Genomic DNA, 27,840 nt, shown 5'->3' on the forward strand with positions numbered 1-27,840 from the left:
ACAACACTTTCCACTGTTATGGTACTTATTGTTTTAAGGAAGTCTCTTCTTAGCGAAAATCTAGTTTGAGTGGAAAGAGTCGCCCAAGATAAGCCTGTGATTGATAAGACTGTATAGGCTAATCTTGGGCAACCCTTCACCCAAATGCATAAAGCCCAGTTTTTGTTGAGCCAGACTAACATAAATCTCCAGTGCTCACTTTGAAATGTTTCAGCTGTTTCTCCAAAGAAGGTAACTCCTTGACGATAAACTTTTCGGACTGGATAACCTCCTCATTGTTCTCCAGCCACCTCAGCAGAGCATCCATGGCCTCAATGTAGGCCTTGGGCGGCTGACGCTCCAAGAGATCAGTGAGGGCCCTCTGTCGCTCACCTGCACAACAAAAGAAAATATGAGACTCGTTTTGTGAAAACTGGGCTTAATGCATGTGAGTAAAGTGTCGTCTCAGATAAGCTTGTGCAGTCCATACAGGACAATCAGGGACAACTCTTTCAGCTTAAACTGGATTTTTGTTTAGAAGAGAGTTTCTTAAAAGAAAAATTCTATAAAAGCGGAAAGTGGGCCATTTGAAAATTACTATGCTGAACAATATACACCAATTTCAAATCAATGGTATATTGAAACTATTCTTGTAGGAAACATTACTGATTTTGGAGACAATAAATACTTATTGCTCACTTTAATTTAAAGTACTGAACAGCTGAGATACAAAAAGGTATCTTATTTTTGGAAGCAAAGTAATCGAAATGTTTAATAACAATACACAAAATGATGTTAGCTGATGTTATGAATCCAACATGCAGTTTAATTAACTACAATTTAGTATATTATGACATTATTATCAAGTGTCAGGTAAAAATGCTAAGAAAAACTTGTGCATGCTGTCACATGCAATTATGTAAGTGTTAAGCTTTTTACTCAGCATAATGAAGGCATAACATTCATTGTTTTAAACTTATAACAAGGGCTGTTTGTAAAACATGCATGCCCCCCATATGGGCTGTCAGTTGTAGTGGCACTCATTGTGTGAATACGTTTTTTTGTCACTGTGACCTTGACCTTTGACCTTGTGACCTGAAAATCAATAGTGGTCATCTGCCAGTCATGATCAATGCAACTATGAAGTTTCATGATCCTAGTCCTTATTATTCTTGAGTTATCATCAGGAAACCATTTTACTGTTTCGAGTCACTGTGACCTTGACCTTTGACCTAGTGACCTGAAAATTAATAGGGGTCATATGCCAGTCATGATCAATGTACCTATGAAGTTTCATGATCCTAGGCGTAAGCATTCTTGAGTTATCATCCGGAAACCATTTTACTATTTCGAGTCACTGTGACCTTGACCTTTCACCTAGTGAACTGAAAATCAATAGGGGTCATCTGCCAGTCATGATCAATGTACCTATGAAGTTTCATGATCCTAGGCGTAAGCATTCTTGAGTTATCATTCGGAAAACCATTTTACTGTTTCGCATCACTGTGACCTTGACCTTTGACCTACTGACCTGAAAATTAATAGGGGTCATATGCCAGTCATGATCAATGTACCTATGAAGTTTCATGATCCTAGGCGTAAGCATTCTTGAGTTATCATCCGGAAACCATTTTACTATTTCGAGTCACTGTGACCTTGACCTTTCACCTAGTGAACTGAAAATCAATAGGGGTCATCTGCCAGTCATGATCAATGTACCTATGAAGTTTCATGATCCTAGGCGTAAGCATTCTTGAGTTATCATTCGGAAAACCATTTTACTGTTTCGCATCACTGTGACCTTGACCTTTGACCTACTGACCTGAAAATCAATAGGGGTCATCTGCCAGTCATGATCAACGTTCCTATGAAGTTTCATGATCCTAGGTGTAAGCATTCTTGAGTTATCATCCAGAAACCATTTTACTATTTCGAGTCACTGTAACCTTGAACTTTGACCTTGTGACCTGAAAATCAATAGGGGTCATCTGCCAGTCATGATCAATGTGCCTATGAAGTTTCATGATCCTAGGCCTAAGCATTCTTGAGTTATCATCTGGAAACCATTTTACTATTTCGAGTCACTGTGACCTTGACCTTTGACCTAGTGACCTGAAAATCAATAGGGGTCATCTGCCAGTCATGATCAATGTACCTATGAAGTTTCATGATCCTAGGCCTAAGCGTTCTTGAGTTATCATCCGGAAACCATCTGGTGAACGGACCGACCGACCGACCGACATGTGCAAAACTATATACCCCCTCTTCTTCGAAGGGGGCATAAATATCACATTCTACATTATAAACACAATAACTACAAATGTTACAAAAAGTGACACATTCTATGAAATATGTTTACTTGTACACTGTTAAACAAATACCACTATCAATCCGATAACTGTTTTGATACATCATTAGAACAGCAGCTGTTCAATAGGTGTAAATACTATAACATAACAATTCATAGTAGGGTTAGAGTAATGTCTGAACATCTATGCAACATGACAATGACAACACAAGTAGGTTACATGATAATATGATGTACATATTGTGGCAAAATATTGTGTACTTACTCTCTTGTTTCTCTGCCAACAGGATGATAAAAGTTAGGAAGGTGGAAATTAAATAAATGTTTACATTCTTTATCATGTCTTTGATGTAATAAAAGAAAAGGAAAAATAATGGTGCTCAGATAAATTTAACAAATTATTAAGAAAATAGTATAAAACAAACATTGCATACAAAGAAAACTTTCCAGCATTTCAATCAAAAGATTCATTCATACTTAGCCAACCAAACACAAACACAATTTCATCATAAAGGCATCAAGGCTTTTACCAAATAAATAATAAATACATATGAACAAAATAATTTGAAACAAAAGTTACTAACAATTTCTTGCCAAGGCATTAACCATACGTAAACTTAATTGAAACAAAAAATTATTACAAATAATATGAGGCATGTTGTGGAAAAACCTGGTTTATGCAAGCTATCACTAATCAGGTTGACACTATACACTTTTCTGTTCCCAGAAGCCGCTTCCAACCATATAGCAATGTACGTAGAAAGTCATGTCTTGGATATAGAACGTGGACTGTGTGCAGACTGGGTGTGGACTGCTTGTGGACTGAGTACGGACTTTGTGTGTACTTAGTGTGGACTGAGTGTGCACTGAGTATGCGCTGGACATGGTTTGAGTGTGAACTGAATGTAGACTGAGTAGGAACTGAGTGTGGATTGAGTGTGCACTAAGTGTGCACTGAGTGTGGACTGAGTGTTTAATGAGTGTGGACTGAGTGTGGACTGAGTGTTTAATGAGTGTGCACTGGGCGTGGACTGTGTGTGAGCACTGAGTGTGGACTGAGTGTTGACTGAATGTTTAATGAATGTGCACTGAGTGTGGACTCTGTGCACACTGATTGTGGACTGAGTGTGCACAGAGTGTACACTGAGTGAAGACTGTGTGCATTATGTATGCACTGAGTGTGGACTAACTATGGACTGAGTGTGCACTGTGTGCGGTCTGAGTGTGGACTGCATGTTGACTTGTGGAACCTGTGTGGAATGTGTGTTAACTTTGTGAAGACTGTGTGCGACAAATCCAAGATGATACTTACAGACATGAATTAAGCCAAGTTTTAATATGACACACCTCATATATTTCATGAAAATAAAGCAAAAAAAAAGGATTCATGAAACACAAAAGATAGACATACCTATTTTGTGCAGTGCAGTGTTCCAACGATGATGGAATGAGTCAAAATCCTGTCTGACAGAGTTTGAGGAGGTGGACAGATTTTTGGCCAACGCTGCAAGTTTACTCACACGGTCCTGCTGAGATTTCATTGACTTCTGTTTCACCTGTGAGAACATTTGCAAATAACAGTGAGACTATGAATGTAAGAGGAAAATTCAAATTACTTTACTAGTTAAAAGGCTTTTATAAATACAATTTTCCTTTTTATAAAAAATAGGTAGTGTTATTTGTGTACAATCCAGTACTTTCAATTATCTAATTAAACTGTTTTGTTACTTCTTAATCAATTAAATAAGCTGTCCATGGTAAAAAAAAGGTAAGTATCCGCTGAATCTGGCAAGTACTTGGTTTACTGTGTTTAAAAATAGACTTTTAAAAATGGCCCAATATTAACTTGACAATAGTCAAGCAGAAAAGCAGTCAATCAATAAAAAAGTAGGACTAGTTAAAATAAGTAGGGTTGTATGCAAGTGTCTCCTAAATAAAAAACCGATTTATTCAATATTTATAATGTGAAATTCACCGACAACATTTTTTATCCTACCATAACCCAAATTCGACGACACCTTAATTCGACGATGTTCTATTTGTATTGATTAAATGAATGATTATTGTCTTGGAATTATTTTAAAGTAATACAGCCGAGATTAAAATTATTATTTTGTGCTATTAAACATTTCATTATTTCTTTCATTATTTTTGCTAAATATTGCTTCATGTAACCGTTCAATCGTCGTAATTTTTAAACCATAACCATGTCAAATAAGAAATATTAGACAATGTGCCATTTTCTTTAAGAAAAGAAGTCTTTTTTACACATATTTGCTGTGTAAGACACTTTAGGCACATGTCTTAAACCCCCTTTGCACAAAGCACAGCTCAAATTTATTCACTGAAGGACAAGTGTTCTGCCTAATGCCTCCCACTATGTGCTTGCATAAACATGTTTGCAAATACATTTAACGGAAGAAAATCCAACCTTGGACTGTTCAATTTGACGATTAACATCAGACCCTTCATCAGTCACAGATTCCACTGAAACTACCCACTTTTCATAGCCTGTCACTAACTCTTGCAAGGACTTTAACTCATCATAAAACTTCTTCATGTTCAAGTTCATTTCCACTAATGTCTGTGTGGCACTCAACAGAGTCTTCAGGGCATTCCAGCGTTTCTCTATTTTATTTGTTGCTATGGTTACAATCTCTGGGGAATCTCCAGCTGAAATATAAATAAATGATACAAATAAATTATTTGAACTCGCAAACAATAAACACTCATCGTATGTGCACAAAAGAAATCATTCAAAATGTGTACATGCAATCATTTTTGTTATTTTGACTTATCAAGGCAAATTTTTTACCTTGCATATGAAAATCATTAGTTTTTTATACCAAACAATTCCATCAAAGGTCTTAACATTTTTTCTTCATGATTTTCCTCATAGAAAACAAACAAACCAACAATAACAAAATTATTTCTCATACAGTGAATCATTAAAATTTTTATTATAAACAACAAAAATACAACATGGAGTGAAAATGTGAAGGGACATTACTCAGTACATACCATCCAGCAGCTGCTGTTCTAGTGCTCTCCCCTGTCGCAGAAGGCGCTCTACACTGCTGGACTGGGTGTCTATCTCATTCTGTGAGTCCTGCAACACACGGGAAACACATGAACCTAGCACTGGGAAAATGGGACTTAATGCATGTACATAAAGTGTGCAGTTGGCACAGGCTAATCTGGGATGACGCTTTCTGCCAAGACTGGATTTTCCAGACTACCTTAACACAAAAAGTGTCGTTCCTGAATAGCCAGCTGTGCTGACTGGAACGAAACTTTACGATCATGCATTAAACCCCATTTTACCACAGTGCCACTCAAATTATTTTATATTAGCTAATAATTATACGTGATTATTCACAAGTCGTAAGTTTGAAATTCAGAGGTTATAAACATAGTCAATTTTATTAAACAAAGAACAACAATTATAAGTGAGAATACTAGTTTAAATAAGACAGGGTGAATGAATATATTAAAAACCATCAATTAATTTACCTCAATCAACACCATCTGTTCCTCAGGGGTAAAGGATTCCTCCCCGGCCCCTTCGTCTTGTGACAGCAACTCCAGCGCAGACTCAACCTTCTCAAACCAGGCACCAAGTTGGGCTACTTCCTGTTCAAACTCCAGTCGGATTGACGGGTCCACGCGGCGCTTCTTTGCTGCCACTGGGTCGGCGCTCTGCAGCCTGGCGCTGACCTCACTAACCTCTGTCTCCTCGGCAACCTCGGGAACGTCACCGAGCTCCAGACCTAGGCCGACAATCTAAGGGAAAGTGGATGATATTGAGTGTTGGGCACAAAACTATTGCATGTCATACAATAATGTTAAGAAATTACAACATTTTTTCCAATAATCTGAGACAAAGTGGAGAATATTTGGAGTGTGGGCACAAAACTATTGTATCTAATACAGCAATAGCCAGATACAATATTTCATGCTAACTAGCCCAAGACCAACAATATGAGAGCAAGTGGAGATTATCTAGGAGTTGGCACCAAACTATTGTATCTCATACAGACATGCTAAGCAGATACAGTATTCATGATAGCCTCAAGCCAACAATCTTAGAGCAAGTGGAAACTATTGAGGGCTTGGCACAAAACTATACAGCCTTGCTCTGGGAAAACGGGGCTTAATGCATGTGCATTGAGTATTGTCCCAGATCAGCCTGTGCAGTCCACACAGGCTAATCAAGGATGGTACTTTCTGCTTAATATGGAATTTTGTGTTTAAAATTAGTGTCTACTAAGCAAAAATATCCTTCCTATGCGGATAGTATCGTAACTGATTAGTGTGTGCGGACTGCACAAAACAAATTTGACAAATATTTGTTTTTAACTAAATTCAAGTAATATGGAACGCTCAGAGTCTTGACTCTATTTTACGTGTGTGTGTGTAAGTCAGAGTTTCAGGTCCTCTCAGCTTCTTCACGACTGCCCCATGTGCAGATCTAACCCTAGTTTTTGTTCATTATACAAGTTTACTAAATGCTTGCAGCCTTCTTGATCTTTCTGTAGACAAACAACAGGTTTACACTATATAAACCACCAAATAACCCTTTTTTACATTTATTTATGAGTTGATTGTAGACAAGACAAGACAAGACAATTTATTTTGTAAATAAAGGCCACCGGCCCAAAATACAATATACAGACATGTCATATTTTACATGCATGAGTTGTGAATAGTTTTATGTTTAAACTTTTCGCATCAACATATATATAAATAATACAATTTTCTTCAATGTCAGATCATTATTTGTTTTCATCAGATTAATAAAATCTATTTCTTCTCTGTTTCCTGTATACCAAGAAAAAAGGTGAATGTTACGTTCTTCGTGAAATTTAGAACAATAAAAAAATACATGAAATTCGTTTTCAATGACACGTGTGTTTTCTACATTTAGACAATGTATACAATATCGAAGACCATGCTCTATACCAAGATGTCGTCCAGTTTCAATAAGAAACTTGTGGTTGGAACATCTGAACTTTGCAAATGCTTTTCTATAAAAGAATGGTATTTTAAGCGAAAGATATTTTTCTGGTTCAAGCAATGATTTATACATTCTATATGTTTCACATCTAGACGAGTCGAATAAACTCCCTGACCATTTTTGCGTGTTACAACAAATAAGGCGATCTTTAAACAGTTGTAAAAATACATCAACATTGCCAACATCTTGATACACCCAGACATAACCAAATCCATAATTAAATAACAGATTTTTTACAGAAGTAGCCCAATTTGTCCTTCCGATTTCATCCTGGCGTTTAAACATATTATAACAATTTTTTGGATATCTATGCAATGGCATGTGAATAAGTTTACACCAGTATTTAACACACTTGAAATGATATTCTACACATAATTCTAATCTACCAACCTCCCCTAGGGCCATGCAATTGTTTGTTGACCTATTCAAACCAATAAAATCTTTGCAAAATTGAGCCTGGACTTGTTCTATATTTTCAGAAAGGGTATGACCCCAAATTTCAGCCCCGTATAAAAGGATCGGCTTAACCATTGAATCAAAAAGTTTAAAATACTCTTGAATGTCAAATTTTCCAAAATAGCCTTGGTAACTTTTTATGGCATTAATAGATTTTTTTGCTTGCATTGCCAACTTAGCTTTAGCCTTGGACCAACTTAACCCTTTGTATGCTGGGAAATTTGTCGTCTGCTAAAATGTCATCTGCAGAATTTCTAAAATTAGCATTTTCTTCGATTTTTTTCAAAGAATACTATCAGAAAAGCAAACAGTTTGGATCCTGATGAGACGCCACGTTCTGTGGCGTCTCATCTGGATCCAAACTGTTTGCAAAGGTATTTAAAATTCAGCTCCAGCGCTTTAAGGGTTAATTTAGGAGTAAACAGTAGACCCATGTACTTGTACACTGACGTGACATTTACATGCTTTCCATTATAGAACCAATTTTCATATGACCGCAATGGGCCACCATTTCTAAATACAATTATTTCGGTTTTCTTTTCATTTACAGTCATGCCACTTATTCGACAAAAATCAGATATACTATTTAATTGACGCTGTAGTTCAATAGCCGTTTCAGAGCAACTCGCAACATCATCGGCAAATAATATACATTGTATATTTGGTATGTCATCCGTAATAAAAATTCCTTGATGACCCTGGTCACGCAGGTAAAGGGATAACTCATTTATGTATAAATTAAAAATGATCGTGCTAGTTACGTCCCCTTGTCTTGTGCCAATGTTACACCTAAAATCAGTGGTAACATTGTTATTTATGACTCGCACGCGACTCCGTAAATTAGAGTACATAGAGACAAGGACATTATAAAGTTTTTCTTTTAAACCTATTTTCTGCATTATGTCAAATAGTTTATGGTGCAATATACCATCATAAGCCCTTTGAAAATCAACGTATAATACATAAAACCTTCCTCCTGGCTTAGTTATATATTTTTGTACCATGCTTTGTAATACGAATATGTTATCAATTGTAGAATAACCTTTCCGAAAACCTGATTGCGACTCATCTAGTTTGCCAAATTCTTCGGCCCAAGTACACAATCGTGAATTAACAATATTTCCAAATATTTTATACATTACATTTATTAAAGAAATACCTCTATAATTTGTCGGTTCCAGTTTAGAACCCCATTTGTGTAAGGGAACAATAATGCTTTTGCTCCACATGTCAGGAAAAACACCTGTATTAAGAATATGATTAAAAAGAGAGCAAAATACTGGACATATAACATTAGCCGTGTTTTTATAAAACTCTGCCCCTATACCATCAAACCCCTGCGCCCTTCCCATTTTTAATTTATTAATACTTCTCATTATTTCTTCTTGTGTGATAGGACTATTTAGAACTAAATCATATTCAGGTAATGCAGCTTCTTCAGAAGTTGCAATCATGAGCATATTTTCTCGATATAATAAGTGATTAAAATAATTTAGTCAATCACTTTGTTTGATTTGTTGCTGATAACTACAATGTGAAGCTTTTTTATAATTTGCACTTTTAATTGTTTGCCAAAATAAATTTGGATTACTACGTGCTTGGCATAGCCTATTTCTCATATTGTGTTGGAAAATATCCTTCTTGTTTTTACACATTTCTTTAAAATTTCTTTTTTCGTTAATGTAAATTTGCAAATCCCCCCTTGAGCTTGTGACCCAGAATTTTCTCAAAGCTTTATATTTACAATATTTCAAATTATCACATTCATTATCCCACCATGGTGTATCTTGCCGTTCATAAACGTTACGTTGTTTGGTTCTATTATGGACTTTCATGTTTTCTGCAGCAGTTTTATTAAGTGATACTATTGTTTGAAGAGCCTGGTTCATTTCGACAGTAATTTGATGAAAAATGTTGTCTTTGCATAAGTTATACATATTAACAAAAGTCTCAATAAATCTATCCCTAAGCGTATCATTCCATTTAAATTTATCAAGTTTAATATTATCATCAGTGATGTTACTTTGAATGCTACGGGAAGAAGGTAAATCAACATTCCTGTTGCTATTTTTTCTATGAGTTGATTGTATACTATAAACCTTTCTTTGTTTACAGAAAGATCAAGAAGTTTGCAAGCATGAAATACAATTGTATCAATATTGGATATGCCCTACACCACGAATTAGAGGGAACATAAATTTTGCAAATTTGGGATAGTTCAAGGGCCGTAATTTAGAAGTGCTGCACGCAATTTGGCTGGGTTTTTTAAACTTGGTCTAGTTATTCACCCAATACAAATTGTCAACAAGTTTAAAGATGTTACAATTAAAACTTTTGGAATATGGACAGTACAAAATTAATTTGTCCCATTTGGAATAATTTCAGAGCCATAATTTAGATGTGCCACAACCAATCTGGCAGGTAATCAAACTAGGTCCAGATATAAGGCTAATAAATATTGGCATCAAGTTCGAAGATTATAAAATTAAAAAGATGATCCGTTTTAAACTTTTTGAAGCATTGAATTATTTAACAATTCTATGGGTGCTGCCATGCTTTCCCATAATACGCCTTGTTTAAATTTGATAACACTAATTAAACAACTACAAAATTCTTATGCTTATAAAAATTCTCCAACCTTTTTGCTCTGGAGTTCCATGTTCTCGACGAGTCGTTTCCATCTGTCCTGGAATGCCTCGAGGTCAGCAGAGATCTTCTTGACCGCTTCCTCGTTGTCCACACACTGGACGATCTGCTGACCTATCTCATACAGGTCCTCAAACTTCTGCACCTGCACCACCATGTCCCGCTCTATTGTCTAAAGTAAATTAGGAATGAAATCAAATTTCAAAAAGTCAAATGGTTAATATTTTTTCCTGAATATCTGCCTAAAATACCCACTAGAAGGTTTCCAAATGCTTATAGTATAAACCTATTTTGTTGTATTTTTTGTTTGTATTTTAATTATGCGTTTTTGTTGACACATTTTTTTCAAAAGATAAAGGGATGACATCATTAAATTTCCTGTGAAAAAAAGAAACAATTTGCCAGGACATACACCATTAACAAATCAAATATCCACAAGCAAAAAGATATCCACAATAGTTGCTGTTCCTCTTGCTATGTAGGTTTTGCAAAAATAAAATATTCAATATTGATGTGTTGAAAGTCTTGAAAAAGAATCAGATAATTCAAATGAAAGTAATAAAGAACAAGAACAAACCTTTAAATCTTGAACTTGCTTGATGGCTACATCAGTCTCGGACAAATCAGCGGCCCTCATTTTCTGGATCAGTGTTTCCCTGTCGGACAGCCAGTCAGCAAACGCAAGTTTGTCCTCGGAGAAGTTCTGCCACTGGTAGCAACAAATAATGATGTTTCAATGGCAATATCAGCAAAAACAACAATTTGAGTTTAGTTTTTTGATGCCTTGTGTTACATGGACTATAATTGTTTGGCAATATTTTACTAGGAGTATTAACCCTTTCAGTGCGGGAACCGAATTTTGAAGGCCTGTGCAAACAGTTTTGATCCAGATGAGACGCCACAGAACGTGGCGTCTCATCAGGATCCAAACTGTTTGCTATTCTGATAGTATTCTTTGAGAAAAATCAAGAAAATGCTAATTTTTGAAATTTAGCAGACAACATTTTAGCAGACGACAAATTTCCCAGCATGCAAAGGGTTAATTGAAGCAGAATGCGGCTTTTTGTTGCAAGCATTGTGTAATTTACTAACTTTAGACTCCTGCACATTATCTGTGTTGCATTATTTTGATGAAAATTTTCCACATAAGCTTACTACAAAATACATTTTATAACATGCATGTATATATTTAATTCCATGGGAAACTATGAAAAGTGGACTAAACTATAAACCCTTATTTCATATGCATGGGACAATTTGAAAACTACGACCTTGACCTTGAACTTCAATACTGACCTTAACAAGCACCTGCTGTAGAAGGAGCCACTGCTCCTCCGTCCAGTGACATATGGCCGCCCAGCGCTTTCCCAGCCTCTGTAACTGGGCCTCCATCGCCTCACAGGCTGTAACAAGGCAAAAAATTTCATTTTATAGATACAAGCTGCCCTTTATGAAAATTAAGCTTCATGCATGTGCATGAGAGTTTATATGCATGCTTTTGAAAATGTATGATGACAACATAACATGGCAATGTATGAGCATTGAACTTATTTATAAACATGGTTCATTATACTCAGGCTTATATTGAAGTTCCAGATTATGTTTATTGTATCATGAACAGATTAAAACTGGACATTCTAGAACTTGTGTAATATGGGTTTCTATACTAAAACAAAGGATAAATGTATTGTATACGCATTAAGACTATTATTGAAAAATGGCTGTAAAATGGCTTTTATATGGTGAAATAAAATTATAACCCACCGAGAACCCTGGTGAAGTGTTGTTCCAGATTAATCTGCACAGTCTGCACAGGCTAATCAAGGACAACACTGATGGCATAAACCTGGATTTATATAGAAGAGACTTTCTTTAAGAGAAAACTTCCATAAAAGTGGAGAGTGTCTTCTATGATAAGCCTGTTTGTTTCATTTTGTTGGTCATCCAATTTATATTAATGAAAAGATTTTGCATCTTTCCAAGTCTGGGCGACTGTAAACAGTTAAGTTCTACAGAACTATTTAAAAAAATTAATTGTCAAAGCAGGCATGTTAAAATTTGAATAAAAAAAGCAAGAACAGGCTGGCCAATTTTTTCCCTTCACATGTATATTTTTTTCCTTTTTTGTTTAACTTTTCAATACTGCACAAAGGAATTTATTCAAACTTTGTGGACTTTAAAACTGAGGCAAAATTGCATTTTTAAATGATATCAACAAATTTATGACAGGATTCATTTCCTGAAAGCCTTCCATAAGTTTTTTTTTACTTTTTTTATTTATAACATATACAGCAAGAACTATTGTTTATCATATAATATGATTTTTATTCATTCACCTGGGACTTGCGAATAAGAATGCTGGACAATCAAAGTTTAACCTAACCCTTTCCCTTAAAAATGAAAAGTGAAAATGGCTAAAAGACAACCAGAATAAAACCAGAACAGCCTGCACATCACTTGCAGTCTGTTAAGGTTTTATGCTGTTTGCTGCTCTTCAGTTCCTCATGGTTGGAAAGGAAGGCTTTAAAACATGAATCCAGCATGAAAGGTCTTCAATTAAATTGGATTCTCCAAAGGACAACAAAAGCATCAACATGGGTATCTGAGAGGTAGGTAAAAGGGTAAAGACACCCACCTGACTCTGTGTTGTTATCATCCACAACAACCACCATGTTCTGCAGACTGTCTACCTTCTTTTGCTGCTGATCAAGTTCACCCTGAAGCTTTCTGTGCTCCTCAATCTGCTGCCTGATCTGGACCAAATCTGAGCCAAGCTTCCGCTCGACACTGATCCGAGCCTCCATCTTTGTTAACCATTCTGCCAAGTCATCAAGCTGTTGTTGCTGTAGGGACATGAGGGAGGTTTGAAGTCTGGAAAAAACATGTTCAATATACGAATCACGTTTGAGTATGAAGCCAGGGTATCATGATATCTTCATGTTAATAGACTTTTTGATTGATTGCTTGTTGGAATTTGTCACCATTTTTAACAATATTTCAGTCATATTACAGTGGACTGTTAACCTACTCACACATTTCCTGGGTAACTTAGTTAACCAGTACTAAGTGCACATACTAGTGCCAGAAATGGATGATTTGCCCTAGTTATTGTCATTGTAGCTGTCGGAGGCCAGGAGAGAATGGGCATAAAAGGGATTTTATTGCCAAGTCCCACACAAATTATATGGCAAGGTCAAGGATTGAAAAAGCCACCCTCTGTAATGTATACAAGCACTCATTTCCATTATCATCATCAAACAAGCTGACCTTTATAGACAGACACAACCTTCCTACACAATGATGCCACAACAATTCAAACTGATTTTTTAATATAATAAATGCATCTTCCTTCATAAAATTGTTAAATTCTGAATATAATAGGCAACGCTGACTTATCTATAGGTGTAATTTAATTGTTTATTAAGGCTTTCTACATGACACTTTCAATGTTAAGTATACTACAGAAGTAATTTGACTTTAACAAGAGCTGTGTCACAAACCTGACTCAAACTGATGTAACAGTTTGTCAGCTTAGTTTATTTAACCCAAACTCCACCTGATCACTTTACCACTCAGATACCCAAATTTAAGTGTTTGTAGTCTTCTTAGAAAATCAAACTTATTTAAGATCTTTTTGACTGGATTCGAATTTAATTGGGTCACTAAATTAGAAGCAAAGTGAATCAACCAGAATAAAACCAACAGCCTTCAAGTAACTCAGTGTTTCAGGTTTTATGCTGTTTGCTTCTAGTTAGTATAATGGTATTGGAAATGGACCCTTTAAATCTTGAATGTAGCACGAAAGGTCTTTAATTTAATACCATTTTCTATGGGACTTAAAAAAAAATCAGAATGTGCATCTGTTGAGTCTCTGAATGGTACAGGGTTACACTGCACTAACTTGCTCTGCCTCTCAAGTGCTTTCAGCCTCAACTCCTCCCAGCGGTTGTTCAGCAGACCCATCTGCACACGTATCTCGTTCTCTTCATCTACCTTGACTTTGCCCTCCACAATGAGGTCGTTACCGTCACGCAGCACGGTCCCTATACTGTCTTGGTGCTTAGTAAGCTCCAACATAAAAGCCTGAAAGTAGGAGTAATTGTGTGCTTTGAAGAAGGGCTCCAAAGTGCTCTTTTGACAAAATAGCCCCCCCCCCCCTGCCCTTTTTAGATCCAAGCTGGATCACTGCAGACTGATGCAAGTAAATTTGAAATACAGGTAATCAGAAATATCATTGTGTTATTTTTAGAGGCTTTATGAAGATCAGGCATTACATGTTAACATACCTGTGTTAAATACATTAATAGGTAAATATTGAAGCCGGACACTGGATTATGTGCTCAGAGAAGCTCTTTTTATTATAGCAACTACATTATACCAAACAATGAAACTTTAATCAGCAGAAAAACTTGTTGCTGTCCCCTACTTTTATAACTTAAATAAACATAAAACAATTAATGATGGAATCACCGCCCTGGAACATTCAGGGTTTAAAAGGGTTTAAGGGCTAACAGAACCTCACACTTTTCCCAGAATTTATCACAAACAAAGATGGTCCTCTAAAACAATCTCTATCAAATGCATCTATACAGACAGATAATGAAAACACCAAATCAAATTGACGTAACATGACACATGTCCTATATCTACAAAACTATGTTTTATAACTTACCTCATGTTCACTAAACTGCATCTTGACCACAGTCACGGTCTCTCCAAGTGGTTCCTGTTTGTCAATCTCCTCTTCGGCCTCAAGCAGCCATGTGAGAACATTCTCCAGAGCGTCCTGGTATGAAAGTAGGTCAACCGAGCCTGAGGAACTCATCGTGCTCTGACGACTTGAAGTCGAGCTCAAGGAGGCAGCCATCTGGAGAGAGAACAGAACCATATAGATGACTCGTCAGACATCTTGAACGAAGCAGATAAGAAAAGTATTCAATCTTTTGGGGGACAAAAGAAAACAAGAACAAAGAAAAGAAAGTATTTTTGAGGGGAAAAAGAGCCCAAACTGAAACACATAATAACAACAAAGAACCCAAACAGACATTCACAAAGAACCCAAAACAGATTATAACAACAAAGAACCTAAACAGATAATAACAACAATGAACCCAAACAAATAATGACAACAAAGAACCCAAACAGTTAATAACAACTAAGAACAGAAACAGATATTAACCATCAGTCATCTAGAAATATTAGAACCAAAACCGTTAACAAAGTCTTCTTTGGCAAAAAGAAGACCAAAAGATAACAAGATAAATTATCTTTGAGAAAAATAAGAACCCAAAAAGATAACTGCACCATGTTTAGGTTGCTATCTTACTTTTTTAAGTAATGGTGACCAGTCACCAACCAACAATGCTATACCAATCAATGCCATGTTAAAAAGTGAAAAACAGTTGTTATCTGCATACACGATAAAAACCAGTCATGGAAACAGTGATTGTTTTCATGAATCAGATGACCAATTTGGCTTACGAAAATTCCATTTGGCAACACTGTTTTCTTTAAAAATACCCATACAATAACCAAAATAAGTAGATATTTGCCAAAGCAAAGCAAATTTAAGCCAGAAAAGGCCTGTGAATACTATTTGATCTAGTAGCTTTTAACATTATTGCATACGCATTTATCACAATTACCCGGTACTTCCCCAAACTTTGCAAAGCAAGCATGTGTACAATTAGAAATAACATTGATATGATTACGAAATCCTCCTTTGAAACTGAGAGGAGGTGAAAAAAACAGCCCCATAAGTTCTGATCATTATCTCTCCATCATTCAATCAGTCATTTACCAGATTATGGCAGCATGAAGCTGGCAGATGATCAAGTTTTGTTTTTGTTTTCCAAAAGTTGTTATATCATCTGTCAGAGATAGAGAATAGTGCTACATAAATCTCTGCATAAAGACTTATAAATCTTGCTTTCAGTAATTTTAGAATTTGTATGATGGCCCATAATTTTGAAGGTGTGTTTTTAATTTAACTTTAATCTTGGAGAGACAGACAAATACAATGACATTTAAACTTAACAACATGGGGCATTTTAGTGTTTGGAGAGGCTAGGAATCCAGCTAGAATAAAAGATAAATGTGTGCAAACATGAGCTACCAGTTTTATATATCTGTTTATCTCTGTAACATGAAAACTTTTTGAGCATTGCTGTGCAAAAATTGGGCTTAATGCATGAGCATTAAGTGTTGTAAAGATCTTTATCAGCCTGTGTGGACTACACAGTCTAATCTGGGACGGCACTACACACATGCATTAAGCCCAGTTTTCCCAAACGCCACTCATTTACATATCTCCTTAAGTTAAAACAAAGTGGAAAAGGATTCTTACCACAATCTACCAAACACAAAAGGGATAATTGGTATTTGTTCCTCTTATGCTTACTTTAAAATGATGTGTTGTTCCATTTATGCTAACGATACAACCATATGTTGTTCCACTTATGCTAACTATAGAATAATGTGGTGTTCCTCTTAGGCTACCTATACATTAATATGTTGTTCCTCTTATGCTTACTATATAATTATGTGTTGTTCCTCTTATGCTAACTATAGAATCGTGTGGTGTTTCTCTTATGCTTGCTATAAAAGGATATGTTGACTAACAATTCTGCTAAAAATAATGCTATAATACCTCTTTTAAAACAGCAGTATATGAAGCATCTTAGTACGACCGACTGTTTTTTATATGAATTAGTTTTTCTTGTTTAATTATCAAATCTTAAATTGCTGTTGCAGATGCGTTCCATCATTGCTCATTATGCTCAAGTTTGCGCCTGGGGCAGTAAATACAACAAGATAATGTTGATATGATTCTTTCTGAACTATTTTCACAAAATACAATTATGCTAACAAACTATACAAAGCAAGTTCAGTTTACTAGAAATCTATACCACACAGTGTTTTCTTACTTACCAGTAATATAGACAAATAACACAAGTTACTTAATTATTATAAAAACAACAAGTTCACTAGCATTATATCAGTGACTTCAAGACAGGTATTCATGTATTGACTCTAAATTATTACTTCAGCCACAAAGCTGTATACAAAGCTGTAAGTAAAGGCACTGTATATTATTAAGTTTACAGCTAGAATATGATTATTACTATAAGAATATAAACATCTAATAAGCTCATATCTCCCTGATAGTTAACAGACTACTTTGTATGTGTGCTGCATATGCTAGAATAACAGCAAAAGTAAAACAATTCTATCTGATAAAGATATATTTAACACATACAACAGTTTCATGTGAGCTTCTGAATTCTAGCCTGGTAGATCAATATCCCTTTCAGTGCGGGAACCGGATTTTAAAGGCCTTTGCAAACAGTTTGGATCCAGATGAGACGCCACAGAACGTGGCGTCTCATCAGGATCCAAACTGTTTGCTATTCTGATAGTATTCTTTGAAAAAAATAGAAGAAAATGCAAATTTTAGAAATTCTGCAGACGACATTTTAGCAGACGACAAATTTCCCAGCATGCAAAGGGATATAAAAGAAGAGAAATAATCTTCAAGGCTACTTAATTTAATTCAATACAAATTGCCCTTGAGTTATAAATACATTTGCCTGACATTTGTACACTCTTACTGGTCAAACTGTTATTATTGTTTTGACCTTTTACCTGTTACCTTATCACAGATTTCCTAGTGGAGCTTGTTCACCAGTACTAGGTGACATACATGTGCCAGAAATCGACAACTGCTCTATTAGAATGAGATAGAAATAATGGAGCCTTGCTATGTAAAAAGGAGGTTAAATGCATGTGTGTGTAGGGTGATGTGTCATCCCAGATTAGCCAGTGCAGTCCTACCAAACTAATCAGGGACAACACTTTCGGCCTAAACTGGATTTTCGTCAAGAAGGGTTTTCATTTTCAGTAAAATTACAATTAAAGTGGAAAGTGTAGTCCCTGGTAAGCCATTGCTAACAACACAGGCTAATCTGGGACAAAACCATTAAACCGGCTTTCACAGAGCAAGGCTCAATTTTATGGATGTTTATTAACCCTTTGCATGCTGGGAAATTTGTCATCTGCTAAAATGTTGTCTGCTGAATTTCTAAAATTAGCATTTTCTTCGATTTTTTTTCAAAGAATGCTATCAGAATAGCAAAAAGTTTGGATCCTGATGATCTGTGGCGTCTTATCTGGATCCAAACTTTTTGCAAACGCCTTCAAAATTCGGTTCCAGCACTAAAAGAGCTAAACAATATGTGGAAGTACCAGGAATAAAACTTGGGAATAAAACTTTTGATCTTGTAATGCACTGCTGTACAAAGTAAACTAACTGACCCAGTTAACAGAACTTTGAAGTTTTTGCCAACACTATCTGTTAATAAAATGATGACTGAGTCCCAGTGTCTAATGTATATTTGATTATTATGAATGCATAGTGAAGTTGATTAACAGAACTTATGTATGGATAATTACATAAACTGTCTGCCTACTTATAATACCCCATACATTTACAGAAAGTAACATGCATTTCAGTTAAGGATGTGAACAGATATTTCAATATTCGCAAACAGGACTAATATGAAATCTGAAATTACACTCTGTTCATGGAGTTGGTCTATACTGTCAGTCACTTGCCCATCGGAACAATGCTGTCATAATTTAAATGGGCCGTGCTCTGTGAAAAGGTTGTTTAATGCATGTGCATAAAGTGTTGTCCCAGATAAGCCTGTGCAGTCCCCACAGGCTAATCAGGGACAACACTTTCCACCTAAACTGGAGTTTTGCTAAGAGACTTCCTTTAAACAGAAAATATAATTAAAAAAGCAGAAAGTGTTGTCCCTGATTAGCCTGTGTGGACTGCACAGGCTAATCTGGGACAACACTTTACGCACATGCATTAAGTCCCCTTTTCCACAGAACGAGGCTAAAATACAAGGGTTTCTTTTATGGACAGGAAACATTTACTTAACATAATTAAGGATAAGGATACAAACACAAATAGAACTTATACACAAAGTCAAGATCTCATAGTTCTATGTGCAAAAATAGTTCTTATTCAACAATCAATACTCCCAATTTTCCAAGAATTTTGCACAGATGATATGACCCTGTACATTTTTGCCTATCATTTGCACTTTTTTTCTATAAAAAAAAAGATTAAAATGAAATACACATGCAGTTTATTCCAAATTATTCCTTGGTTAGTCCATTCAACAAATTAAATTAATTATTATACAATTACAAAGCATGCTGCTTTAATATTCATGCACTGTTTTGGGCTGAAAAAAATCAACAATTCAAATACATTGGAATATGGAAAAACCAATATTCATACATGATTTTATTTTTGTTCCCAACCCTATTTTTAGTTTTAAAATATGCTTTACGTCATACATTTTAAACTGTTAAGTGAACAAGGTTATGGTTGCAGACTAAAATAAGGTCTTGAACATGTCACTGGAGAAGTTAAATAGACTTTAAACATGCAAATACCATGTTCGTTCATTAAGAGGACAGGGTTACTTCACAGAGAACTGCATGACCATGGATCAATGTAGAGATGGGAATATATTCCCTTAAAGATCAATAGAATCTTTAATGCAGGGACTGACCTTTTCCAATACTGGACAATACCTTAAGCCCTGGTCATCAACAAAATTTGGTTGTACTTGCCATTGATCACACACAATGTTTCATAAGATTTGTTTACGCTGTTTGTCTTTTTAGTGACATTTCTTGTTAAAATCTGATACATATTTTTTGCAATGTTACTGTAGGTTTGATGGGCATGAATTTCACACTGAAAAAAAGTAATTTGAAAAAAAAAGACCTTATTTTTTTTATTTTTTTTTTAATAGACAAACAAGTTTAAAGGACCCACTCAGACAAACACCTCACCAGGAATATCATTTAATGTGTTTGATCTAAGATTGAATGTCAATTCCACTACAAAAATTTCGGACAAGAAAAACATTCCAAGTCAACAGTTTGAAGAGATAGGAGACACATTTAGACACAAGACCTACAAAATAGAGGAACAACATCTAATGGTACAGTAAACTGTATAACTGCTAACAGTTTTCGCTATCATGAAGGTCAGTGTAAATTCCAACTACAAATATAACTGGCCTAATCCCATTTAACCCTTTACCACTTAGATACATATTTGGAAGCATTTGTAGCCCCTTAGAAAGTCAAAGTTAATTAAAGACCTTTCTTACTAGATTCAAGTTTTAAAGGCTTCATTTCCAAACTTTAGATACTGATGAGCAGCAAACAGAATAAAACCTGAACAAACTGCGAGTTACTCTCAGGCTGTTCTGGTTTTATTCTGTTGGCACATAGCCACTTTCACTTTGCTTCTAAATGGGAGAGGGTTAAAACAGTCGATCTTTCTCATGTTTTTTTACTACAATGCTGACTGGACGATGAAGAGAACAAAATACCAAACTGTATTACTGAATTCTTTGTTTTCTTTTTTATTTAATGTTTTTAACAAAATAGCAAGAGCAAAGTAAGGAATCAAAACTCTGTCTTCAATATTGTTCATAATTATGCATGTCGATTTTTTGGTGTGGAGCAGAGTTTAAAAATTATTGACATGTTAAAATAATGATTTGAATGTATGACCAAGCATTGAACAATGCCTTGAATCTTAAATGCTTATAAATTGCACTTACTTGTTTTAAACCGTAATTGTCTCTTATGAGATGAAGTTTCAAACTATGTCGCAAATTACCATCTAGGGACACTTCACTTAACATCCCATTTATTCTCCAATATGATAATCTAATGCTATAATTTCTCAGTTTTTAATGTTGCTGTAATGTATATTCAATGTTGAAAGAAAAAAATCATTTAATGAGATAGTGACTGAGAAATGATTTTGTAGGATTGAGCAGTGAATACTTCAGTTGCTGTTATCAACAAATATTATGTTGACTCTAGAATTTGAAGGTCACTGCAAAATTTAGAGTGTTGGATATATGAAGACAAACAAAAGGGCAGGGATTACCATATGGCTGCATGGAAAGCCATGATTGATGTTTAACTAACAAAGCATCTGCTACATGAACTCGCAATTAACATTTCTACACAAGTTCCAATGTTTTTTAATATTTTGCAAGCTTGGTAAAACCATTTATAAGAAATAGTTTAAACAAGAGCACCGCATAACGGGTGTCACGCTCGGCTGCAAAAGCTTGTCAGATTTTTTTATTTTTTTTAGAGGTCACAGTGACCTTGACATTTGACCTAGTGACCCAAGTCTCCAAAAACAGCCGAGCTAAAAAGATGCTACATCATCATCATCATCATCATCATCATCATCATCATCATCATCATCATCATCATCATCATCATCATCATCATCATCATCATCATCATCATCATCATCATCATCATCATCATCATCATCATCATCATCATCATCATCATCATCATCATCAATCATCATCATCATCATCATCATCATCATCATCATCATCATCATCATCATTCATCATCACAACCACCATCAGCACCACCATCATAAATGGAGGTCATTCATACATCCCCATGTCAATTTTTACACAACAATTGCATGCCCTACCTTAACAACACATACAAATCATCACCCCACCACAATTCATCTTAGCATCATACAATCCCAGTACACATACCCCTGATGTCTTTGACTCCTGTATGCCAACCCTCCCTGACCCAGTCAGTGAGCTGGTCCCCGGACTGAGGGGCGTGGCAGGGGAGAGGGGCAGGTCAAGGTCCTGGTCTAGGGGGATGTCAGAATGGGGCAGCACCTTGAACAGGCACATCAGGTACATCATCACTGACTTCTTATCAGGCGTTTTCAACGTTCACATCTGAAAAATAAATAGGAGCAGAATTTAGTTTCAACATATTTACCTATTTTGGTAAAAACAGTGTACATCAATCATGCCTAATACAATCTGAATTAGAAAATAATTGAAACAAAAGAAAAAACAAGATATGTGTTTGTCAGAATCACTATGTCCCCTTTTGCGCTGCTTTGAAGCTATTTATTTGACCTTTGACCTTGAAGGATAACCTTGACCTTTCACCACTCAAAATGTGCAGCTCCATGAGATACACATGCATGCCAAATATCAAGTTGCTATCTTCAATATTGCAAAAGTTATTGCAAAACAAACCAACCAACCAACAAACCAACAGACAGGGCAAAAACTATATGTCCCCCACTATAGTGGTGGGGGACATAAAAAATATATTGTTTTGCTTGTAATAATATTTACTCAACAAAAACAGAATGAATATACCTTAGTTTTAGTCCTATATTTTCTCTCAAATACACCCCATCCACCTTTTTAGTATACACCAAAACACAGTTTTAAGAAATTAGTTTTAAAAATCGTTTTTTTAAAACCTTGCATTAATCAAGTACAGCTTAATTGTTTTGCTGTTAAATTATCATGTTTCCATTTAACAGATATACATAAAATATAAACATATTATAGAAATCAAAGCATTAATCAGCTAAAAGATTTGTAAAGGAATATAGTTATAAGGTAATCAAAATCAACGGCAACATATGACTTTTGACTAAATGTAGCATTGTATGGTCTAATGGGTCATAAAACATCATGAATGACAAAGATACAGTCCGCACCAATAAATTATCTTTAACACATAATAAATCTAATATATGGTCACCCTGTTCCACTTTTACTTGATTTCACTTCAAGGTCTCAAGAAAATTAATCCTACATACAGAGTATGAATTTTTACTTTATAAACTACTTTTAATGAATAATTAAATTAGTGCCAACCATAACCAAACTAAAAGTTACCATCTCTAAAATGTTTTTTATACAGCAAATGAGGAAATCTTTCACAATTTCTATAACAAAGCATCATAAGATATAATCACAACGATATATACCTGAAATCATGTTATGTAACCCTTTCCAACTTAGAAGCACAGTGAAAATGGCTATGTGCAAACAATAAAACCAAAACAGCCTGCGAGTAATTCGAAGTCTGTTAAGGTTTTATGCTGTTTGCTGCTGATTTTTATCTAAGGATTTAAAATGAAGCCTTTAAAACTTGAATCTAGTAAGAATCTAGTAAGAAAGGTCTTTAATTAAATTAATCTTTATAAGTGACTACAAATGCATAAAAATACCTATCTAAGGGGTAAAGGGATCAGAAAAAAGCCATTTTTCATCTAATCATAAATGAGACATTTATCACTCAATTATAAGGGGATAAGGGGATGATCAGACTAGGCAAGGACATATTAACTGAGATCCGATCTGAACATTTACCAATATTGAATCATGCTCCATCACTTAGAAAGTTTCACTTCTCAGACTGCATCTACGCCATTCTATACATAGATGGTGACGTCACTATGTTATTGTCACCTCTATACTAAGACGCATCACATTCCCCTGGTTTGGGGAATTATGCTTCCGCGAAAGTAGTTCTGGGTAGGAATGAAAATGTTTATAATGAAAGAAAAATCGTTTTTTATTGTGTGTTTAGAACAGAATGTTGTGTGAAGAAATGTTATTTTATTATGTTTAAATGTGATTTTGAATCTCTATTAAGACTGATAGCGATTATCAGAAGCATGATTACCTGACGTACTTTCGCTTTCATTTTTCACTCGTAAAATAAGTGCTACCCACAATTCCTTTCGCGTTAGTACACAGGTCAGTAAGACTGGTGCGTACACAATTTTATCTACCCTAAAATATTGACCAATGAGAACATTTGTTGCATTAAAGCTTTGTTTACTATTGGTTATATTTAGACTGATAACTGAGCTTGTAATGTTTGTAGTGAAAGGGCCAACTTACAGCAAATATGTTTCTATCCAGAGATAGGATCGGGCCAGTGTTCATCAACCCATTTTTAGACTTTAAAATAAAGAATATACATAAAACCAAAATAAATAAGCCAAGCATTAAATATGATCAGACTTTCAATGGTGAGTTTGTCATCAACAAAATGTTTTAATGAAAAATAATGCGGATTAAGGGGATTAATTCCAAGTTTGAATTAATTTAAAGCAATTATTAAATATTCTAATTAAAGAATATTCTGTAATCTTAGACTTAAGTCTAAGATTGTTTGGGGAATATCGGCCCAGGTCAGATTGACCAAAGCACAACACTTTCCTTATTGGCCTTTGCTAATCTTACCCTCTGGGTCCAACAGCTTGTCCACAGCCAGTTTCTCATAAGCCACTGTAAAGGCATGCTCGAGTCTTTCCTCCGGGGATCGGGGCAGCAGACGGTCATAGCTGAACAACTCTGGTCTGGAGAGGTCAAGGTCAAACAGAAATGGGTTTGAAATATAGCAGGGCCTTTTCTAAACATTTATGAAATGACCCTCACGAAATATTTAAACCGGCGCTCTGAAAATGAGGTTTAATGAATCCAGATAAGCCAGTGCGATCTGCTTAGGCTTATGAAGGACGACACTCTCTGCATAGACTGGATTTTCATTTAGAAGAGACTTCCTCTAAACAAAACATTCCATATAAACAGAAAGTGTCATACCTTAGACGACTGCACAATCTGGGAGGAAAATACCATCAAATACCATACCATGAAAGCATAATGTATCGTCCCTGATTAGCCTGTGCGGACTACACAGGCTAACCTGGGAGGACATTTTACGCACATGCATTAACCCATTTATGCCTAGCGTCCTGAAAAAAGGACATTGCAAACAGCATAGACCCAGATGAGACCCCGCATAATGCGGCGTCTCATCTGGGTCTGCGCTGTTTGCTTAAATGAATTCCTTTATGAAATAGTATTTACCTTGTATTCCAAGATCCAGGCTCAAATATAGCAAGGCATTTCTTCCATGCATGTCTTTACAAGTAGGCAATTTCCTTGTAAATCTGATCCTACCAAGAGATTATTTCTCATCTAATATCCCACAAATTCCCCACAAATGATGTTGTAATGTTTTATCAAAAGGAGGTCAAATGAATTTTAAATACTTCATTGTACTTTAAACATCAACTACCATTTACTGAAATGCCCTTTGTAGGTGTCTTAAAACGGAACATATATCAAACATAATAGACTGCTCATACTTGAATTTGGCACATACACATACTGCTGTCACAATGCTTGACATTAAAAATAAATTGCAATCAATATTTGATACTTCACGTCAGATAAATTTAAGTACAGAAACACTTACCTAATATTTTTCAATATAATTTGGGATAAGCAAAGTGAAAAATGCATCCTCAGACGTCTACAGTTGCTTTAAAATATCTGGATTGCATGTGAAACTGCTATAAATTCCATTACAAAATGGAAAAGTAACACTAAAATTTAATCTGGATCGACTGATAACAGTTTACAAGGTTGCTGTTCATGTTACTGCTTCAGGAATTCACAGTAAACGCCTAAGAAAGGTTAGTGAGTATATAGAGAATAATCTGTGTTTTATAAAGATAAGATTATTGAATGATGCTAGGAAGCCCAAGATGTGGTGAATGATTCATCTTGAAGAGCCAAGCCAATATATACATTCTCGTTTTTTCCAGTCCAATGTTGCAATAGTTTTTCTTCGGTGCTTCCTCAAACTTCAAAGCAAGGGAGAAATTTTCCAAAAATGCTGTTTGACTAGTTATTTTAAAGTCCAACTAGCCCTTACAAAATCTGTACTTGCTCTTAAACAAACATGTATATTGCTTAGAATTTCTAAATGAATTGTTTGCTTGAACGTATTTATTTGCAACTACAAGGGACATAGTAACGGAACAAGAATGTACTATGTAATATTCTACATACTTTCACTATCTGTCCACATAAGGATTTTGCACCAACTTCAAGTCTGTCTACTTTAACTTTGATATTTGAGTGAGTGAGATGGTTGATAATTTTAAAGTAATGATAATTTGTCTCAAAATCCCATTATGCACCTTAAAGTTATGGACAAGACACAAACAGTACCTTTCACTAGGGCCATGTAGGAAATATGTGCGTCCACTATTACCATGGCCGTTGAGCTAGTGACAAAGGTATGGACAAGTCACAAATATATATATATATATATATATAAAAACCATTTTGCTGTAATTTTGACAGGGGGGATTGTTACAGGATATCCAAAACACTTACAGTGGGAAATTGATCTATATTACAAGTGTAAAACAAGAAAAAATGTTTATTTTTAGTTAATTTGTTCACTTTACTTGTATCTGTGGATGAGAGCATTGAAGGCCAGTCCTGACCTCCAACTTGTTGTGAAGTTTTTAACATCTACCTCTGCATACCTGTAAACAATATAAACAAATGTTGCAAAATTTCATCTTTATGTGTCAATATCATACAGAATTTTAGTATACATTATTAGTTAAGATTTAATGAGATAGACATGGACAAATTGCAATATGGACATTATGCACGTCATTTCATTTTGTTCCTTTTCACGAATTCTAGTTGCTATGGCAACAAATAGACTAGACATTTTAACAAATAGACTAGAAATATTGCTGAAAATAGTGGATCCTGCGATAACTTCAAAAGTTGTTCATTTTTTATATGAAACTTGAAACATGGATAGATGGCAATATGGAGATTATGCTCGTCATTTCATTTTGTTTCTACGTCAAGAATTCTGGTTGCTATGACAACAAATAGACTAGAAAAATTGCTGAAAATGGTGGAGTCTAATTCACTTGTAGGGGACTTACATTGGATGGCAATAGTCTTGTTTAAATTTAGATTGATAGCAACAATCATAAATAATTTTCTGTAAACGGTGTGAAAGTAAGTATTTTTAATTTCATAAACATTGGTTTTGTGCCTTGTTTGCTTTTGAATTATTCATTTTAAAACAGTTTAATGGAACACAAAGTACATGGTTGTAAATTGTGATTGTCTCCCTTTGCCTAACATAGGTCAATCAGAAGCTGCATGCAACCATTTAAAAAAAGTGTTACATTATGAGAAAATATATTATAAATGTGTTTAATTCCAGCTTTTGGTTTCCAATTTTTCTTCAATTAACAAATAGAGTGTTTTTTTTCTAAATTCATTACTAAAGTCCTTCAATTTGGAATTATTTCAGAATTTTTCTATTTATTAACATACATGACCAAGAATCAATGGCATTTGGGAAAGACTGTGATGACAATCATTGGAAATTATCTCAATACTTTCCCTCTCAGAAGAAAATTGAAATGGCTCTATGCAATACATTTTCATAAAACCAGAACAGTCTGCGAGTCACTGTCACTCGCAGGCTGTTCAGGTTTAATACTGTTTGCTGCCTATCAGTATCTTAGGGTTGGAATTGAAGCCTTAAAAACTTGAATCTATAAAATAAGGTCTTTATTTTAATTTGATTTTCTTAGGGACTACAAACAGGTTAAAATGCTAACTGCAGAGTGATTAACCCTTTACCAAATGTCTTTTGACGCATTAGTAGTCCCATAAAAAGT

The 27,840-nt window shown here is 35.1% G+C and overlaps 2 protein-coding genes across 3 annotated transcripts in view; both read right to left on the bottom strand.

Annotated features, from left to right (window-relative positions):
- LOC127850937 (dystrophin-like) overlaps positions 1-22,224 on the bottom strand; it is a 241,431-nt gene extending 219,207 nt beyond the window's left edge. For both annotated transcript variants that reach the window (XM_052384339.1, XM_052384338.1), the window contains exons 1-12: positions 22,046-22,224; positions 15,079-15,273; positions 14,308-14,489; positions 13,042-13,277; positions 11,703-11,809; positions 10,984-11,115; positions 10,399-10,578; positions 5,801-6,070; positions 5,309-5,396; positions 4,719-4,960; positions 3,699-3,843; positions 200-372 (exon numbers count right to left, since the gene is read on the bottom strand). In XM_052384339.1, the coding sequence (XP_052240299.1) occupies positions 200-372; positions 3,699-3,843; positions 4,719-4,960; positions 5,309-5,396; positions 5,801-6,070; positions 10,399-10,578; positions 10,984-11,115; positions 11,703-11,809; positions 13,042-13,277; positions 14,308-14,489; positions 15,079-15,273; positions 22,046-22,207 (2,112 nt within the window). In that variant the 5' untranslated portion in view covers positions 22,208-22,224. The remainder of the gene's footprint in view (positions 1-199; positions 373-3,698; positions 3,844-4,718; positions 4,961-5,308; positions 5,397-5,800; positions 6,071-10,398; positions 10,579-10,983; positions 11,116-11,702; positions 11,810-13,041; positions 13,278-14,307; positions 14,490-15,078; positions 15,274-22,045) is intronic.
- The window catches only part of LOC127849861 (utrophin-like), a 74,930-nt gene continuing 69,310 nt past the window's right edge, over positions 22,221-27,840 (bottom strand). The window contains exons 9-11 of the mRNA XM_052382614.1: positions 26,590-26,670; positions 24,569-24,684; positions 22,221-22,243 (exon numbers count right to left, since the gene is read on the bottom strand). Coding sequence (XP_052238574.1) covers positions 22,221-22,243; positions 24,569-24,684; positions 26,590-26,670 — 220 coding nt within the window. The remainder of the gene's footprint in view (positions 22,244-24,568; positions 24,685-26,589; positions 26,671-27,840) is intronic.

This window comes from Dreissena polymorpha, chromosome 11 (assembly GCF_020536995.1).
Source record: "Dreissena polymorpha isolate Duluth1 chromosome 11, UMN_Dpol_1.0, whole genome shotgun sequence".
NCBI lineage: Eukaryota > Metazoa > Mollusca > Bivalvia > Myida > Dreissenidae > Dreissena > Dreissena polymorpha.